The sequence below is a fragment of the Triturus cristatus genome, chromosome 3_2 (assembly GCF_964204655.1).
Source record: "Triturus cristatus chromosome 3_2, aTriCri1.1, whole genome shotgun sequence".
NCBI classification, from domain to species: domain Eukaryota; kingdom Metazoa; phylum Chordata; class Amphibia; order Caudata; family Salamandridae; genus Triturus; species Triturus cristatus.
The window spans coordinates 204,779,590-204,798,327 of NC_140584.1; the positions used below are offsets into that span (position 1 = coordinate 204,779,590).

At 42.3% G+C, this 18,738-nt stretch overlaps 1 protein-coding gene across 4 annotated transcripts in view; it reads right to left on the reverse strand.

Annotated features, from left to right (window-relative positions):
• LOC146857026 (uncharacterized) overlaps positions 1-18,738 on the reverse strand; it is a 352,541-nt gene that overhangs the window by 44,892 nt on the left and 288,911 nt on the right. For all 4 annotated transcript variants that reach the window (XM_085647519.1, XM_085647518.1, XM_085647517.1 and 1 more), the window contains one exon: positions 7,885-8,059. In XM_085647519.1, the coding sequence (XP_085503645.1) occupies positions 7,885-8,059 (175 nt within the window). The remainder of the gene's footprint in view (positions 1-7,884; positions 8,060-18,738) is intronic.

Below are 18,738 nucleotides of genomic sequence, written 5' to 3' on the forward strand. Positions count from 1 at the left end.
CAGGCGATGTGTATTCTTTGTTTGCACTTTCAGAACAGGTTTGAGTCACTACTCCTTTCATGTGTCTTTTTCAGGCATCTTTCAGGCTCAGCCTCTGAGTAGAGTGATGATCCTCACAGCAGGGATGTCACTAGATTGGAACACACACCACAGAGACTCAAAGAATTTTCAGCATTCTGCACTTGGCTGTCAACAGCCGCACTGACTGTGATCAGGAAAAGAGACAAATGGCTGGCCTCAACCAAAAGGCCCTTCACACACTGAACAGAGACGGACGTCCCACCATTCGCTGTCCCTTGCCCCCTCCACCAATTAGCAAATTACAGTGCTCAGATCTCAACCAGAACTCCTGCAGCAAAAGGGCCTAATTGAATTTCTAAAGAGAAGCCTTCCTCATCTTTCCCCACTACACTGCCTTGGGGCCTGATTTAGATATTGGTGGTAATGGTCCCGCCATCACTTTTTCAACAGATTCACCGCCTGGCAACTTGGCCGTCCATCCCCTCTATTTACATGTTGGTGTGTCCATGGGCGAAAGACCGCCAGAATCCTGTGGACTTTCCCAGGAATTCTCACCCGTGTCGACAGTGTCATAGGCAGAAGCGGCTGTCGGGAGAAGTCCAACCAAGATAAACGCCGAGCTAATCACAATATGCCTTTTAGTTGAGGCAACTGTGCCGGGAATACCTCCTACTTTGAGTTAGCGGACTCAAAGGAAATGAGGTAAAAACGAACCTCTTTTACGGTTTTCCACATCTGTCTTGAACCCCATCGTCCAAGTCCCTCTTTGCTGCTCCGGCTCCACCACGACACCAAACGACTCAGTTGTCGCTGGGATCTAATGTAAGCTACTTTTACAATTGTTTTACTATGAATTGTGTGTTGACAATTGTTGTAGCCATGTGTATTTTTTCATTGCTCTTACATACAATTTTGTTTTATGTGTAATGCACTAGTGTTCATTTTCCAACTTATCATGGTAAAATGAACACACCTGTATTGACACTTAAAAAACAAATGTTGTTGTGGTGCTTGGGGGTATTGTGGTTGTGGTGCCTGTAGGTGGGCATTCAATAGTGTGTGTATGTTGTTTGTGTAGCATGCAATATGTAACAAAAAGGGGCATAACACATTAACTACATATGTTTTTGAGGCAAACACAACATATATGTGTATTGACACATTATTAAGTAGTACTTACCAGTCTCCCCTCCACTTGGGACTCACTCTGTCAGCAAACAACACAAGCACAAAGGGGACATTTAAATAGGCTCCATGCAATACCGCTGGCCTAACGGCCACAGAGCCAGCGGAGGAGACCGTTGCATCTGAGGAGGTGCGCCGCTTAGGCGACGGAAAACAGTCTGTTGATGCAGACAGTGGTTTAGCCAGCCCTCGTCTAAATATGGCGGGTGGGACTCTGTCAACTCGACAGAGTACTTGAAACCGCCACCACGGAGGGAAGGCGGGAGTACTGGCAAAATCTAAATCAGGCCCTATGTCTCTTCCCACCAGCTTTAGGAATGTCAGCAATACACTTCCATGGTCCATGGGCTTCTAAAATGGAATCCACAAGCCTCCATCAGTCTGGTTCACTTACATGCACAATGTATGCAATGCTGATCACACACAAACATACACTCAAACATGCATGGGGATTTAGTGCTTGGACCTAGGTTAACCTGTAGCAGCAAACTTTAAATAAGTGGGCAAGTAGGTCTCCGACCTAAACCACAAGAAAACTGACAGAAACAACACCCTTCATTTTCAAAGCTTTCATCCACAACCTCTTAAACAACATTTGCCATACACACAGTTGCTAAGAGTAAAAAGAATCGTCTCCAACCCTGAAAAAGCCAAAGACCAAATTGATAAGATGATACACAGATTTAAAACACGTGGATATCCTGACCAGGTACTACAACAAGCCAAAGACCGCTGCACTCTCAAGACAAGAGAAGTTACTTAAGTATCCAAGAAAAACCCACCAAAGAGCAACTCACAGTCGTTTCGAAATATTCTCTCATGAGTGCATCCTACAAAAGAATCATCAAAAAACACTGGCAAATATTAAAATTGGAACAAGACTTAAACCACGTCTTTGAACAAGAACCCATCTTTGCTTTCACCAGGAGTAAAAATATAGGCGAAATATTAAAACATCCTGTTCAGCGACCCACACAAACCACATACCATGTTGGAACGGTAACAACTGCAATAACATCATCAAGGGATCATACATCACACATCCTATGAAAGGACACAAAATTAAATTAAAGGTGACAGCTACATGTGACACTTCTAATGCTGTTTATATGTTAAAATGCCCTTGCGAAAAAAATTACATCGGACAAACTGAAAGGAAAATAAAAGTATGCCTAAATGAACACAAGTCCAACATTAGAACTAAAAACATCAAATCTACAGTGGCGCACCATTTTGCTGAAGCTGGACACAACACCAGTCAACTGAAATTTTGCATCCTGGAAAAAATCAACAGAAAAAAGGGAAGAGACAACCACAACTTTCTATTGCAACGCGAAAATTATTGGATCAACCATTTATGCTCTTTGAAACCTCATGGCATGAACGATCGCATGGAATTTTTGTGTTATCTATAAGCAATAGACAGCTCGTATTTCCATTTTATTATTTTACATTTTTATTTTTTACCTTTCACCATTTAATTCTTTTCACTGGATGTATATTTAGCTGTCCATTTGACTAGTATTTCATGTATTTGCCCAACCTTATCCCATCTTGATGTACACATAGTTAATATTCTCCCTTTCACCATTGACACACACCGCGGGGTCTGGCTGTCACTAACATCTAAACACAATTCACCATTCACTTGTCTTTATTGACCAGCTCACTGTTGACCGTCCACTTCTATAGTCTATTTTCGCTTTCCACTAACTTTTTGACACAAATCATAGGAACCACCCCTTTTAGAGCGCGCCAGTCCCATCACGTTTGAACCGCGACAACACGGAACACTAACAGCACGTCGTTTTTTCATACCCGGTAAGCAGACACTCAGCTAGCGTCATATTCGCTAGCCTTCACAAGCGTTATCGTGATGTACCGGCACATTTTAGTCCGTAACAACACTATGCATGATGCATTTCACCAGCTGTAATTATCTTCCGAGTACGACTTTTGCATGTTTCACACCGCAGTCCCGACACCGCCATAAACAGCACTAGGCGGGCATTAACCTTTTTAAGAACAGCACGGCATGCTTATCGCTTCCACCACTATATATCCATAGGTCTACACACCACACTTCGTTCACCACGGCGACGTGAAAACTCTTTAAAGCCCCCGCATCATTTGCGCATGTTTATTTCTTTCACCACTTACCCCGCCAAAATCACCATATGATAGAACCACGAACACTTAACTTTTTGAATATTAGGAACTTTATTGCGCACCGCTAAATACCCATTCACCACTCACCTGAGGGTTAAGGTTTTTTAGAGCCCCTCCGTGGCATTCCTCATGTGCTTTTCGAAACATACTCATAGAAGACATTTGTTATTGTTACAGAATATCCCTCGACGAAGGCTCCCTAGCCGAAATGCATTGGGATCATTAGAATGCATATTATCACCTCAATATATTCTGGAAAATGATGCTTCATGTATGAATAAGCATACTAGGGAATTGTGATGTAACAATTTCATTAAAAAGCAAAAACCTACGGATAAAAAGTGGTTCTTTACGACTTTAGTCATTAACCATTGAAATCTCTATTGAAGGACATTTCTCCTAACAGCAGGACCTTTCAGTTCCTTCCTGAGAGTCATTCCTATCTCCCCCCAGCAGGGTGGAAGGCTGTCTCATGGCCATCAACAACAAACGATCACTGGAAAAGTTTGGGCAACAAAGTGGCTACTTACTAAGGATGCCCCTATCACAAAAGTTACATTAAATTCAACTTGAGCATCAAGTCAAATACAGTGCAACAATTATTTTGATACCTTGAAGTATTAGATTTAGTAGTCCCATTCAGAAGTTGGCACTGCTGAGTTGTCAGCGTGTCACTCTGTACTCACCAATAGGGCTACTAACCTTTCAACAGTAAAAGCGACAATGCAAGGTTTTCACCGACCGGACATGTAAAGCTAAAAACTATACGTCCAACTTTATATTAAGCATCCTGCCTTTAGGGCTAGGTAGAACTGCCTTAGAGTTGACTTATAAATATTAAAAAGGAAGGTTTGCGTTTTGCCATTTCTTTAAATGGGAAAGTTGATTTAGCAGTTTAAAACTGCTCTGTCAGCCAGGAATGGTAGGCTGAACGTCATACCTTGCTTTATTACACTAGTAGTGGCACAATAAGTGCTGCAGACCGTGAGAGACACTTTACCTTACAGGTCCTGTGTCCCTGTAGTTCCATATACTAGGGAAACATACCTAAGTTAATATATGCCAATTGGGGGTGAACCAATCAGACTTATAACTTTTAAGGGTCAGAGCACTGGCACGGAGGTCTGTTTATCTGGCTTCAGTGTAGAGTCAGAAAATCCAGCAGCATCAGTCCAAAAACTTGGGAGCAATCTGTAAAAAGGCATTTTCTTTAAACATATATTACCAGAAGCACACCTGGAAAGGTGCACCAAAGCACAGGTTTACAGGTGTCCTTCAGGAAATGTCATGTGACACATTCCCCAGAATCTAGTTCCTACTCTGCAGAAATATACATAGCGCACTTTAGCACATGACGATTGAAGCTCACAGTGCAAATGCACAATTTTGCTCTTTCCAATATTCTGGTAACTGATTTTTGTGTTTGGACCTTTTTATTCCCGTTTCTTCTGAATGGCATTATTTCTGTATAAATTTCATCTTGTTTTAAATGTCATCTCAAATAAGGCTCTTACAGACCTGCCAACTCGCACAGTGCCACCGTGTGACACACAATATCGGCTCCCTTCACATGGGTAACCGGTGAGGAGCCGATATCACATGGTGGCAAAGAAACGAGCTGAAAACCACTGCAAACCATGGTTTGGAGACTTTGAACGGCTGACGTCCATTAAGGGGTGTCAAAACACCCAGGAGATAGTCATCAGGCTCCGCAAGCATTTTTTTTTTTTTTAAGGAAGGGGCTTGGAGGTGGGACGGGAGTAAAAGTGTCTCTTACGTACTTCTCAACACAAGGCCGCCGCCCCCTCCAAGTTGGCAGGACTGCGCTTACTCAAGAAATTAATAGTGGGACAAGGGCTGGTATTCAGTAACCCCGTCATTCTGTCGGCGGGAGGCTCCAAGGGGCCCCTGTACTTCTATTTTTTGTTTTTACAACTTAAGCACTGGCTAAATATCACTTCCCACCAATATGCAGAGAGCCTGGTTTTGCAGTTGAGACAGTAATCAAGTAATTCCGGCGCAACAAAACTACTGATGTGTTCAGTTCCTGAAATGACGCAAGCAAGAACTATCAGAATCTCCTTTCTGTTAACAAAAAACAGTAGCTGTTGGGTCTCCATCCTTTTCTGTACTGAGCTACTTATGTTCAATGAAACGCATTGAGAGCTACTAATATTATTAGTGTTGTATAATCTCCATTTTTTATGTGTATATTAATTCTACCAAGCAAAAGCTTTCTAATTTAATAAGTTGCACTGCACACAGGTGAGCTACTCAGAGGTAGCTGGAGAGCTACAGTAGCTCACGAGGTACCGGTTGGAGACTCTGTAGTTCAACCCTCCTTTACAAACACCCAATAATACAAGCTTCCTGTTCAGTGGAAACATGGTGTATAGTTCATCAGGATCAAAAGGTAAATAAAAAGGGGACCGGAAGGGGTGAAGAGGAAAGATACGTGCAAGGGCAGTTCAGATGTTTTTCATACTTTCATGCTGTGATTCAGCACACACTGCTCTGGTGGGTTTAGTGAAAGCATCAGGTCAGGGAGACATTGATTTCTGCACGTATTTATATATGGAATTTAGTTAAAGTGGAACACTGGATAATTAGGACTACAGATCCTGGTTTTATGGTATTTTTAACTTTTAAATCTGTTTTTAGCCATATTTATTTGGTATTTTGTGAATAAATTAAGTTTTAACATTGTATACTTTCACATTTAACTATTAAATGTGTATTTATGCTTTTATGACTCTGAAGTATGAACAAATTAAAGAGCTAAATATGATAAAACAATAAATAAATCCACAGGTAAATATTAGCATTAAACTACAAATATAAGTTGGCATACGCCGTTATTTAAGGAAATATCATCTTGTTTTTTATCTCTGCGTGTTTTCTATCTGCTCAGCTATTGTCTTGGAATCCATGAAAGACAGCACGGAGACCAGCTCAAAATGAGCCCAATTTTCTGTATCTTTCTGCTTTTAAAAATAAATGCAGACAGAAAACACATTGTTTTCTGGCTGTAGCTGTAAAAATCAGTAAAAACAGTAAACTGGGAGCCTTAATTATGTCAAATACCTGAGTTTCTGTTTGGAGGGACTGAAATCCTAAAGTGTGTGTACCTCAACTAACAGCCATGATAATTTGCATATCCCATTTCTACTGCTTGTGCCTGGAAATCCTTTGATGTCATATAAATGATCAAGGAGAATGTTTCTTTTAATGCACAGCACGCTGGACATATTTTAATAGTAATAGTCATGGTCGACAGAGCAATACAATCATTGGATTTAGCGCCAAGATACTCCTCGCGGAGTGATAGCTGCGCTTTATAAATATAATCTCAAATCAAATCAAATCAAGATAGTGAGTTATAATAATTTTTTTGGGTCGAGATAACTACTTGTGTATAAGTCACCTCCTGGTGTCCACTGCTGGTGTCCACTACACTTGAAACTGAATGCTTGGTCCCTGATGGTACAACAGTCGTGTAGCACAGGCTGAAGCCAGAACAGCTTTCACGCCATACACAGGCTGCATTGGCACCAAAGGAGGATCAAGAGGCCCCGCTAGGCTGCCTATTTTCTTAGCTGCTGCACATAGACACTTTTTAGGCCTTCAATAAGAGAGGCCCATTGTTATTCCATACACCCATTATCTTCCCACCTCAAAACTGCCAAATTACTCATACAAGGGATATGCAGTGTTCCTGCAATACTTTTAATTCCGATGAAGCATGTAACTCGTGTCATGGCCCCATCAGTATTATTAAGCCATTCATAAAGAGGGCCTCAGTCCATACATCTACAGTCACTAACTGTCTAGGATTTCTCAATTTCCTGGGTCTGTCCCATGCCATCCTGACTTGGCTTGATATTACTCTGGACAGACTAGGGAAACAAAACTGCATCAAAAGAGTATCCTTCAAGAGCCAGGGTAGACTAGCTGACAGTACATTTCTGAAACCTGTCTTATCTATAACAACTTTGGAGGAGGAGGTCTTGTTAACTATTATCAGGATACATTCTGAAAGCGATAGTCATTCGTGCCTATCATATAGTGTACCTTCGGGCCCAACAACTACAGATGGTGAAAGGAATGTTTACAATATTGAGTTATGAAAAGATTAAAATGTACCTCTTGGAAGACTATGTAAAGTATCGTATTAAGTCTCAATAAGCCAATATTACTGATGGAAAAACAACAATAAAGTTAAAACACAAGTTTGTAGTGTGAAAAAAAAGCTTAGAATGTGGCAGATAAGTTGGTACTGCCATTCCTGATCCACTATCTAGTTCTATTCACTTTTGGTTTCATTCTAAAACAGCTTCATGTATATATTACAGTGAGACATAATAAATTAAAGGTTACGCTTAAAGCGCCCTCATAATTTTATTAAGTTGGACTGTCTGAGTTAGTAAAAGCACCCCTGTCTAAATCTAGTACAGCACATTGGTGTAATGTTAAGTTTGTTGGCGGTCAAGCTGTTGGTGTTTCTCTTACACTCCCTGCAGGAGGCATGTCAGCAGGTTTCTCATTATCAGAGTCGTTGGAGTAGTGCAGCGTTGCCGTGGTGATCTGAATAGATGGAGTGTTGTCCTCTTCAGAAAGGATATCGGCTTTCCAGGAGTCGCATGATACCTCAGCAGCCGGCTCGGCGTCAGTTTCAGAACTGCAGCTGAGAAGAAAGTAAAACAGCCAATTATTAGCGGAACCGTGCAGTGTAAGTAGGGCAGCAAGCCATGTGACCAAGAACTTGAGCCAGTGTTGAGACACTTTAAGTAGCCCTGTCCTGTTGCCTTGAGTTTTCAAGGATATCCGTCTAAATTTACCAGCTAATCCCAGTTCTTATATGGCAGTGAACTAGACTTTGGCTCATGGTTACCATCTTTCAATAGTCATATGTGCTATTGGCAGTCTATTATCAATGTAAGAGAGACACTGAGCCCTTACCCCCCACTAACCCTTCAGAAATACTCCCTTCCTAGCTCAGGGAAACTAGCAGCTCATTGTCTTCTTCCTCATTTCTGAGTCAAAGTAGCACTCACCTGCCTACAGAGGGCACACTCCCGACAATTTCCTGCTGTCATTCAAATGTACCCCCTCCTTTTCCCTTTTGCTTGGTACCTTTTAAATCTATGGATTGTGTTCGAATTTGATTCCCTGACAATTTTAAACAAGATACTAACCTTCACATCCCAAAAACCTATCCATGACTATTCAACACAGGTTAAATTCTATTCTATTTCCACCATCCTCTACTCCATAAACTACATGCCTGTCTACAATTAGCTCTCCATTCCAGTGGCAGCTCCTCCGCTATGGTGGAGGAGCGTCGCCCCTTCCTTCCAGGACTTAAAGAAAATATTCAAATGAAACGATAATGAAACGGGTTTAAAACCTGTTTTATTATTGTTTTATTTTGCTTGGGGCGGGCCATGGTTATGGTAGGCAGGAGGGGGATGGGCATGTGGTTTTTGGCCGGTGGTCTTAGGCCGGCCGAAAACTACATGCGCAGTGACCCCTCTCTAACCCCAGCTGCACTGCTGGGGTTGGAGAGAGCGGGCACAGACTCCCAGTCTGTCCTGGAGCGCACATCATCTGCGCTCAGGCCAATGCTGAAGCTCCTCTCATGTGATAGGCCACTGGGCAGGCTGCAGCGGCGGAGAGAAGCAGAAGACGGGGTGCAATGCTGGAGGGCAGCAAGTAAGTTTACTTTTGTATTGCTTGTCCCCTGTTCCCCCCCCCCCTCCCCACCTCTTTGTAAAAAAAAATTACTCTCCGTTGTGCCCCCCGACTCTTCTCCCGCCCCCCTCTTTTCCCCAATACGAGCCGCTCCAGCTCCATTCTCAGTCTTTTATCCCCACACAACAATCGGGCTTTCATTCCTCTCAGTTCTCTGAAATTGCCCTCCTTCCTCACATTTACTACTAGAGTTGCTCTCATCGTCGTAAACTTTACTCTCTAAGCCTCAACTTTTCTCCAGTGGTTAGCATGGTTGGTCATTCTAGTCCCTATACACTATTCTTTCTTGTCATCTCGGACACTCTGCTATCACCAACAGGTCTCATTATCTCTGCTGGACAGCCCAGATTCTCTATACCACTTTGCTATGATGTTCAAAAGGGATTAGGGATCAAATCGTATTTCCCATGTTTTCTCAATGGGTAATTTCTTTTTGGTCTTTCTTGTGATTCTGTGCTGATGGTTCCCATATTCTTATCTCTCTTTTTAACAGGCAACGTGTTTTAGGTCGAGTCTATCTGACAACAAAGCTGTCTGGTTACAAAAGATCAATTGTCAACTTCCCAAGAATTTACAGTGGGCCTTAAGCCCTCCCATTGCTTACCCTTGGTTGGCTTTATAGTCACTTTCATGTGCTTGCTTCGTGGCTAGCTTATCCATCTTGTGTGTGTCCCTTCCCTCGAGCTGACCTCTTTACTTGTGTTCTTCCACTGCTCACTTTTAGGGAACTACTTTTTGCCTAAGCACTCCATGAAAGTACATGAGCTTTTCAGCTATCTGTTTCGTGTGCTTATCTTTCCCCCGCTCTCTGTGTTGCTCTCTCTCACCTATGTGCTTCTTTCCTCCTGCACACCACATTGCTCTTGTCCATTTGCTTCTCCCTTAGTCTTCAGGTTGTCCCTTTCCTGGTGCGCTCATTCCGGATTATTTCATTTGTCTTTTTTTCCCCAAAGGCAAGGCAGCAACTTGTTGCCAGCCCTTTCACTTTACAAATAAAAGCATGTTCAAACATGTTCCTGATACATGCACAACCTGGGCATTACTTTCAATTCAGTGCTTGATTTGTAAAAAATAAATAAGTGCCGGGGCTCTCATCAGGAGGCCACTGCAGCTTGCACCACACATTGTCCCTGCTATGCTGCCAATGATAGTAACAACACAACTACTAACCATCATACTCCTACATGTGTGACAAGTTGGACTATTTCATGTCCCAAAGCTATAAGAATAGCTTGGGTAGCAGGTAATTGTCATTTGTCACAAGCGCCAGTGTTGAAAATTAAGTGCCGGTGACAAGCACTGAAAACCACCAGCTCAAATTAAGCACTGCTTCAATCCCTCCTTCCTTTACTTCCACAGGCCATTTTTAACTCCTGAACCACATTCATTTTAGAGTTTCCTATACTGAGCACATTGCTCCCTCTTTTTTCTTAGTGTTTCACTACCCTTTCACTACAAACTATATTTTCACTGTCTCTGTGTTTGTATAAATATATTCATGGCTTAGTCGGCCCCCTACCTACCTTCCCTGATTTTTCGTTGCTGTCCCTTCATATGCGGACCGGTCAACCTGCAAAAAATGTCAGTGTGAGGAAGGGGCGGAGCTTAGGAGGGGGCAGCTTCTCGTGCATAGAGCACTCTGCCATTCCGCAAATCCCCCACACCCCCCATCCAAAAAACAAAGGGTAGCAGTGGCTGTCCCCATGTCCTGGGGAGTTTTCCCAACCCTTAATGGACATCAACTGCTTACAGCCTCCAAAAAAGAGCCAGAAAACTGCTCTGCTTTTTAGCTACCCTTCTTGGTACAATGTAATTTCGGCTTCTCACCGTGTGACAGGAGCCAAAATCGTGTGCCACACTGTGGCACTGTATGAGTTGTCAGGTCTGTGTATGTTCTTTGCCCCCCTTTATTCATATTATTTTGGTATCTTTCCATCCTCCTTGTGTTTTCGTCCACCTCCACTCTTTTACTCATAATGGCACCAAATGTTTACCCCTGTTCTGCGCCCTCACATGGGCACTATTATAAAACCAACCTTTTTCCTCCTTGCCCCTCACATTAACCCCAAATGTATGATCTCTGTTATTAAACTGAAATCTTTAGCATTTTTAGTACTAATGAACTGTAATACGTTGCCATGCTAGGCAGTTAAAGCAATATAAATACTTGCAATAAAAAGTACTGGCAAAGACTATACGTTGGGCCTTGGTAAACATGCACCTTTTTTAAAAACAATACATAAATAATATATAATATAGCAGTGACCCAGCAGCCCAGGCACACCATTACAACAAAGTGACAGCACTTGAAACGTAATGCAAATTTAGTGTACTATCGATCTAGAAACAAATCAAGAGTATGTTTATTATAAGTTAATCATAGTATCAGGGATGACCAGGGCCTGATCGAAGACGAGTGTGAGTGGGCCGATAATGACTACAAGGGTGGAGACATTGCCAAAAACGGACTTGAAGAGTGTTAATAAATGTCTCATTGAGTGATGAGTCCTTGCTGTCCTGAAAGGAGCTAAAACAGTAGGAGATCAGGGGATAGTACAGTGCCACATTTGAAACGGTTCAAACGTACACCATGTCTTTCTAAGGCCTAGCACAACTAAAGGCTCCTTAACTACTGCCCTTCACCTCTTTGCCAAAGCAGTTCAAACGAAAACATTAAGAAGATCATTTAAAAAAATCAAAGGCAATATACGTCTCTTTATTCCATCCTGATTTGAATTGGATTTAAGCTACCCTTGGCTTTTATGACGAGAAAGAGGTGTTAAGCGGATAGAGAAGAAGCCAAAAAGCTTTGAGTTGGGTTTAGTTAGAAAAGCTCCAACATCCCTTTCCCCGCAACAACCCATTCTAGTCAATCAAGATGTTGTATTCTGATATGGCACCAAACACAGAAACCATTTGGTGCTGGGGAGCTCTTCTCTAGCATCATGAGGTGGAATCCAGAGAAACTCTCTCTGGAGCCCACACCAGAGAGCTTCCCTTTTCTGGCTCCAACCTTAGGCTACTAAGGAAGTAGTTCCCTGCAGCCTCAGGATTTTTTGGGGGTGAATGTGGCAGCGTGCATTGCCCACTGACGTCATCAATATTGAAAATGAAAGTAGAAGGACCCTTTCCGCACCCTCCACCTTCACTTTGTGCATTGCTCAGGGGAACAACTCAGTCCACCCCAGTGCTTAATTTGTAAAAAAAATAAGTGCCAGGGCCCTAGTCAGGTGGACACTGCCGTTTGCACCACACGTTGCTCCTGCCAGCGCTAACAATGACAGTATCAACTACTATCCATCACACTCTTACAAGTGTGACAATTCATACAATTCGAGGCCCTCGGAGCTATATGAAAAGCTTCGATGGCAGGTATTAGTCATTGTTAATAGTATATTGAATTATTAAACAACTGTTGTTGTGCTCATATCTAAATTAGGCAGACAGCGCCACCATGGGGCAGGCTATCATAAGCACTGGTGCTGACCATTAAGTGCCTGAGCCTAGCACCGGAAACCACCATCTCAAATTAGGCACTGGTTCACCCGAAAACTAATCAAAATGCGAGAGTTCAGCATGGGAAAGGGAAGATTCTCCTCTTTCCAACTGTACCTCTCCCTAGAGGATTCAGAGGAAGACAATTTCTGAGGAAGAATCAACCCTTAGACACCAGGGAGATTCTAAGAGAGGAGAACCCCCCCCCCCCTCCCCCCAGCACTGCAAACTGCTCCCACACCTATATGGTGTGTAGATTGGTAGGGGGTGAGGTTACCCTCAACCTGCCCAAATCAGGGAGGCTGACAGCACCACCAGATTCCAAGGACTATTTATTTGACAAAAAGGGTGGGGGATTGTACTATCCTGGTATTGGGCCCACCCTAATGCCCTAGATAGTCTATCTGCCCCTCCTCGCTCTACTCAGGTTTACTCTCAATCTCTTCACTGCACAGGGCAGAAAGCACATTAGACACCAGGAAAAATATATATTTTTTAAAGGAATTGGATGACGAGCCTACCCGTTTTTGCACTGGACTGCCCCTGCCTACATGCACTGGCTACTCCTTCTGCGCCACTGGGTGGTGGATTGGTTAGGGTTTACCAAGGCTATTTTTTTTACTCTAACATTGGCATCAGGCCTCATCCCTCAAATCCAGGGGCCCATAGCTTTACAGCCCCTCTGGGAGGCACAATCGAGAGTCTACCTCTAATGTCCTCATCCAGGGGGGCAGAAAGCACCACCAGACACCAGGGATTTTTTGTTTTCTTACTTTGAGTTGGGGGCTGACCTGTATTGACATCCGGCCATACCTCTCTGTGCCAGGAACCTGTGCATTCTTTCTGTCCCTCCAGTGTGGGCAGACTGGGCTTCACCTTGTATCCTCACCCCAGAGGGGGACAAAGCACTGCTAGACACCAGGGACATTTTCTTATGATAAGAAGGGTGAGGGGCGGTACTTATTGACACTGCGCCGCTCCTCTTCGCTCTAGTCTTTCTGCCACTTTGGGCACAGAATAGGCTCTTTACCTCAATCTGCCCGCTCAGCAGTCAGGAGGAAGAAATTAACACTAGAATTCTGGGATTCTGTTTGTCATTTCGTTTTTTTTATTTTTAACTATGTGTAGTGTGGGGTTGAAGATGCACCTTTTTAAAGGACACTACATCACAATACACTAACAGTACAATTCTGCTCCCAGAACCAAACTACCTCACCTATTACTCGTAGAATGCATGCTTGCCTTTGACCCTTTATAACACTCTGCTGCATTCTGGCTAGGTGTGTTGCATACAAATACCACATACATACACACAAAAGTAAAACTGTAGCATGCAGTGAACTCCTGACTGCTGTCTTCACAAAAGACAGTTTATTTGTACTTCACTTATGCCTCTATTTTATGTGCAACCAAACATTTTTTGCAATGTGGCGAGCAAATTCCTCAAAGTTATTTGTGGTAAAAATGCTTTTATTAGCAAGTGCAACTCAACCATATCTACTGAGACACAAACTATTCATCTCAAAAACACACTGTTTCAATAGTAAATAATGTGCTCATGATTATTTTGGCGCCGATTTAAAAACATTCACAGAAACGTATTTTACTTTTGTTTTTGCCATTTAGATGTTTTGTGCGGATTCATCAATAGGGAGTAGAGTAGGGGGTGGGCCCCGAACACGATTTTTCTTTTAACTCTGAAAGGAAATTTGGGGTTAAGACACAGAAAGTCATGCCATACAAAATTAATTCAATTTGTCCAGGAGACCCCAATTTCTTATGTGCGTTTTTTCAAATTTGGTGAACACACGCTCATTAGGTTTTGTGTCACTTTAAATCTTGGATTTATAGATAATTCTGGAGATATGCGCAGACTTAAACTTTGAATGGCTTAGCAAAGTGGTTAATTTTGTTCTATCAATTGATCCTGGACAAATTTCAGTGTATTTGTATCTTTGTCATTTTAACCATAATGTCATTTAAACTGACTTTTGGGGGGAATTTCTGTTATACCTTCAATTTTGCATGTTATTTCAGTGAACTTTGGGTTTTTAAAAGAAATTATCTGGCCCCAAGACAAAGTCAGAATCCACTGCACGTGCCCCTCAGCTGTGGTAACGGAATCTTGATACAGGGCATCTCCTCCGCCCAGCCCTGTGCCTCTGCAGGTTACCTGTGTAGTGACTATTTTATCGACCTATGGTTACAATATCTCATACTGAATATGGACTGCCGGAGTACGGAAAAGCCGAACAGTACACAAAGTCAGCTAAGTCCACACTGCAAGAGAGCTCAAGCGTTAGGTATTACTGAAAGTTCTAATGGCGCGTTCCTGGTTGCAACGCTGCACAATGCTTCTGTTGACTTGAAACGCTAAAACGGCAACCATTTATATCACGCCTTCTTCATAATTATGCAGTAAGGCTTCATTAGAATAAGTGCCAGTAATTAGAACTTTGAGGTAAAGCGATGTAAGGGATTCTGAGGTGGGAATAAATATTCAAGCCATTAGCACCACCAGTGGCGTAACAAAACTTGTGGGGGCCCCCCTTGCAAAGTGCATAGAGGACACCCCCACGCTCCGGACCCAGTCAGGAGCTGTCAGTCCTGCCTGTGCACAGTGTCAGAGGGGGCACCTGGAGCTTGAGTGCCCCCCGCTCCGCAGGGGCTGCGGGGACTATTGTTACGCCACTGAGCACCACTACTGGCTTCTAGGCTACTCCAGAACCCATAAAGGATTAGTGGTGAATTAGTATAGTGAAATATGAAAGTATTTTGAGTGGTGTATATATTAGTCTGTTATTTGAATAGAGAAGGCTAGTGGAGGGCTAGAAGAGGGAATAGGTTTGCATTCATATACTGCTTGCTACCCCTGATGAGGTGTTGACGCACTTTTTCGGCGAGTAGCACACTATTCCAGAACCCACAAAGGATAAGTGGTAAATTAGTATAGTGAAATATGAAAGTAATTTGAGTGGTGGATATGTTAGTCTGTTATATGGATTGAGAAGGCTAGTAGAAGGACAGGGGTGTAACACGGGCCTCGCAGCCCCCGCTGTGTGGGGGGGCACCGAGCTGCAGGGGGCCCCCTCAGCACTGTACCCATGCCAGAGAGCTCCGGATTAAATCCAGAGCGGGGGCCCCTCGGTCTACCTTGCAGGGGGGCCCCTTCAACTTTCGTTACATCACTGTGGAGGGATAGAAGAGAGAAAAGGTTTGCATTTATATAGCACTTGCTTCCCCAGATGAGGTGTTGAATCGCTTTTCGGTGAGTAGCACGCTACTCTTGTACCCAAACAGTATTATTGGGGAGTTAGTATAGGGAAATATGAAATTAATTTGAGTGGTGGACATGTTAGTCTATTATTTGGATTGAAAAGAAATAGTGGAGGAATAGGTGAGGGAAGGGGCTTCAATTTGTTTTTTTGTTTTTGTTTTGGAGCTCATAGCAGTAGGAGGGAGTTTGGGATGAGTAAAGAGGAGGTGGAGGGGAAGAGTCAGAGTGAAGGGTTTAGAAAGGCTTGTTTGGGAGATCGGAATAGTAAAAGAGGTATGAGATGATGCAAGGCAGGGTAGAGGAGGGAACAGTCTAGGAAGAGTTATTTGGGGTATCATAATAGTGGTGTGGGTGTGGGTTTGGGAGGAATGAGACAGTTGAGCTAGAGGATATATTGAGAGAGGTATAGGGTGAGAAATAGGGTAGTGCATTGGAGATGCTGAATTAGAAGCAAAGTAATACATATATTGATGCATAAGTACATGGAAGGTATACATATGCATCAGGAAGGTAATATATTTAGATTAAAGTTGTGTTTAATAAATTCCAGCTTTCAACTGCTGTTGTACCTTAAATTAAGTTATTTGTTTTTTATTTTTTGTAATTCAATAGCGAAGCAATTGTAGATAAATAGTTATGATAAAAGATTTATTTATTTATTCAGTTACTTATATACATGTTAAAACATAGAATAATGTAACTATAAGCAATATGAACTATCCACGGTTTTGGCTAGGCTGCAAAGCTTACATGGAATTGTCAATCCATGAGAGCAGGTTTACACTGCATGGAATTCAAGGTAAAAAATTAGCAAGTTTGACGTCATCAGCTGCGAAAGGGCATACTAATATTTAGGATGGGGATATACTATTGTTTCAAGATTATATAAATCATTTTATATAAACTTAAAAGAAAGAATAACAAAGCATACTTTCCTTAAGGGTTTGGACACAGGCAGGTGAAGCCTCTTTAAAAATATAGGGCCAGATGTACGATGGTTTTTGCATGCGCAAACGGGTTTGCGAACCCATTTGCGCATGCAAAAACCAATAGGGGTATATACCATACCAAAACAGCGAGTCGCAATTTATATGCGACTCCCTATTTTGAAATTGCGAGTCACTATTAGGAAGGGGCGTCCCCTTTCTAAAAGCGAGCGCAACCCCATGTACAAATGTTTTGCAATTGCGGTGGCAAAATACTCCCAAATTACTATCCTCTTCAAGAGGGTGGTAATGGGGTCGCAAAAGCGAAGGGGTCCCCAAAGGACCCCTTCCGCTTTGCAAGTGCAGGGGAAAATATTTTTTAAGAGCTGGCAGTGGTCCCAGGGACCACTGCCTGCCCTTAAAAAATGAAATGAAAACGTTAAATTTTTAAATTTTTTAAATGCATCCTGTTTTCCTTAAAGGAAAACAGGCTGCATTTTAAAAACAACTGCTTTATTTAAAAGCAGTCCCAGACATGGTGGTCTGCTGAGCCCATACCTGGGAGGGCCTGCCATTCCCAATGGTATCGCAAATTGCGAGAGGCTCATTAATATTCATGAGCCTCTCAATTTGCGGCCCCATTGGGAATCGCTAACAGTGTGTTACACACTGTTGTACATCCAAAATAGTGACTCGCAATTTGCGAGTCGCAAAATACTATTTTGTGCGTCGTACATCTGGCCCATACACACTTAACGGATTGTAAATTCCAGGCCAAACTATAACGGCCCGAATTCCTAAAAAGTATTATCTACAAGCATTGGCAAAGCGAATAGGTCTGACCCTGCCAGGCTGCTACGATGGTTAAATTATTGTAATTTTATATTGCAAACGTATGTCACAAAAAAATTGTGAAATAAAGCTGCTGCATAAATGTGGTTGCCATAGGCTTCCAATAAAAATGTATTACTTTAAAAAAATCATTCAGTCTTGGCTGTTTTACTAGTGATTTTTTTAAACTAACAATCATTTCAGTTGTGCCTTCTATTTTGTTATTTATGAAGGAGGCAAGAATAAATCACCCCCTAACCAAGTGCTCAAATCATAGGGAACTGCTATGTTATAACATCTTTTTAGAACACCACTTTAAAAAACTGATGAACGATAAATCAAGTTGGGCACCTGAAGTGAAGAAGTAATAAATAGCCAGTTTTTGAAGTTGGCATAAATAAAATAAAATGCACACTTTGAATCAGCTTTGTCAGTTAAGGGAAAGTACCTATTTTTAGGAGATGTGAACAATGTGCACAGGCTTTGTGGAGTCACTAAATGTGAAGGGAGCAAACAGCTACAATGGGCTAACTGACTGCCCCATGCTGGATGCTGTAGAAGCAAAATGTGAATGACAGTTTAACAGACCAATGGATAAAGCCTGTTGAATAATACCCATCCCCTGTATGTACCTATATTATGTGTGATTTTTATTTAGAAAAACAATTGTCTGGTACATAGCTAAGGCTGGCTCAAAGACTTGACCTAAATATTGTAATTTCACAACTCAAGCAACATATTTGCATACACCCTCTGTCACATAGTCTCCCAGAGAGTTGTAGGCCTGACAGATTTGCTTGTGAATCCTACTCCTTCTGCCTACAGTCTTTCACCGTATGGGTCATATCATGCTATCACAGCCAGTGGAAATGGTAAATATACTCTTTGCACCTCTTAGATGGCTCTAGAATTTTATATCTGATCCTTTAAAGGTGGTTGCCAGGGGTAACTGTCAGTCTGCCTGCAAAACAGTCAGGTGAGGGGGTCTTATAAGGATACCCTTTATTGGGCATACTTCTTAATGCATCATTCCCAAGAAGAAGAAAAAATAGTGACGAGTGGGACAAGGAGTTTTCTTTTAAA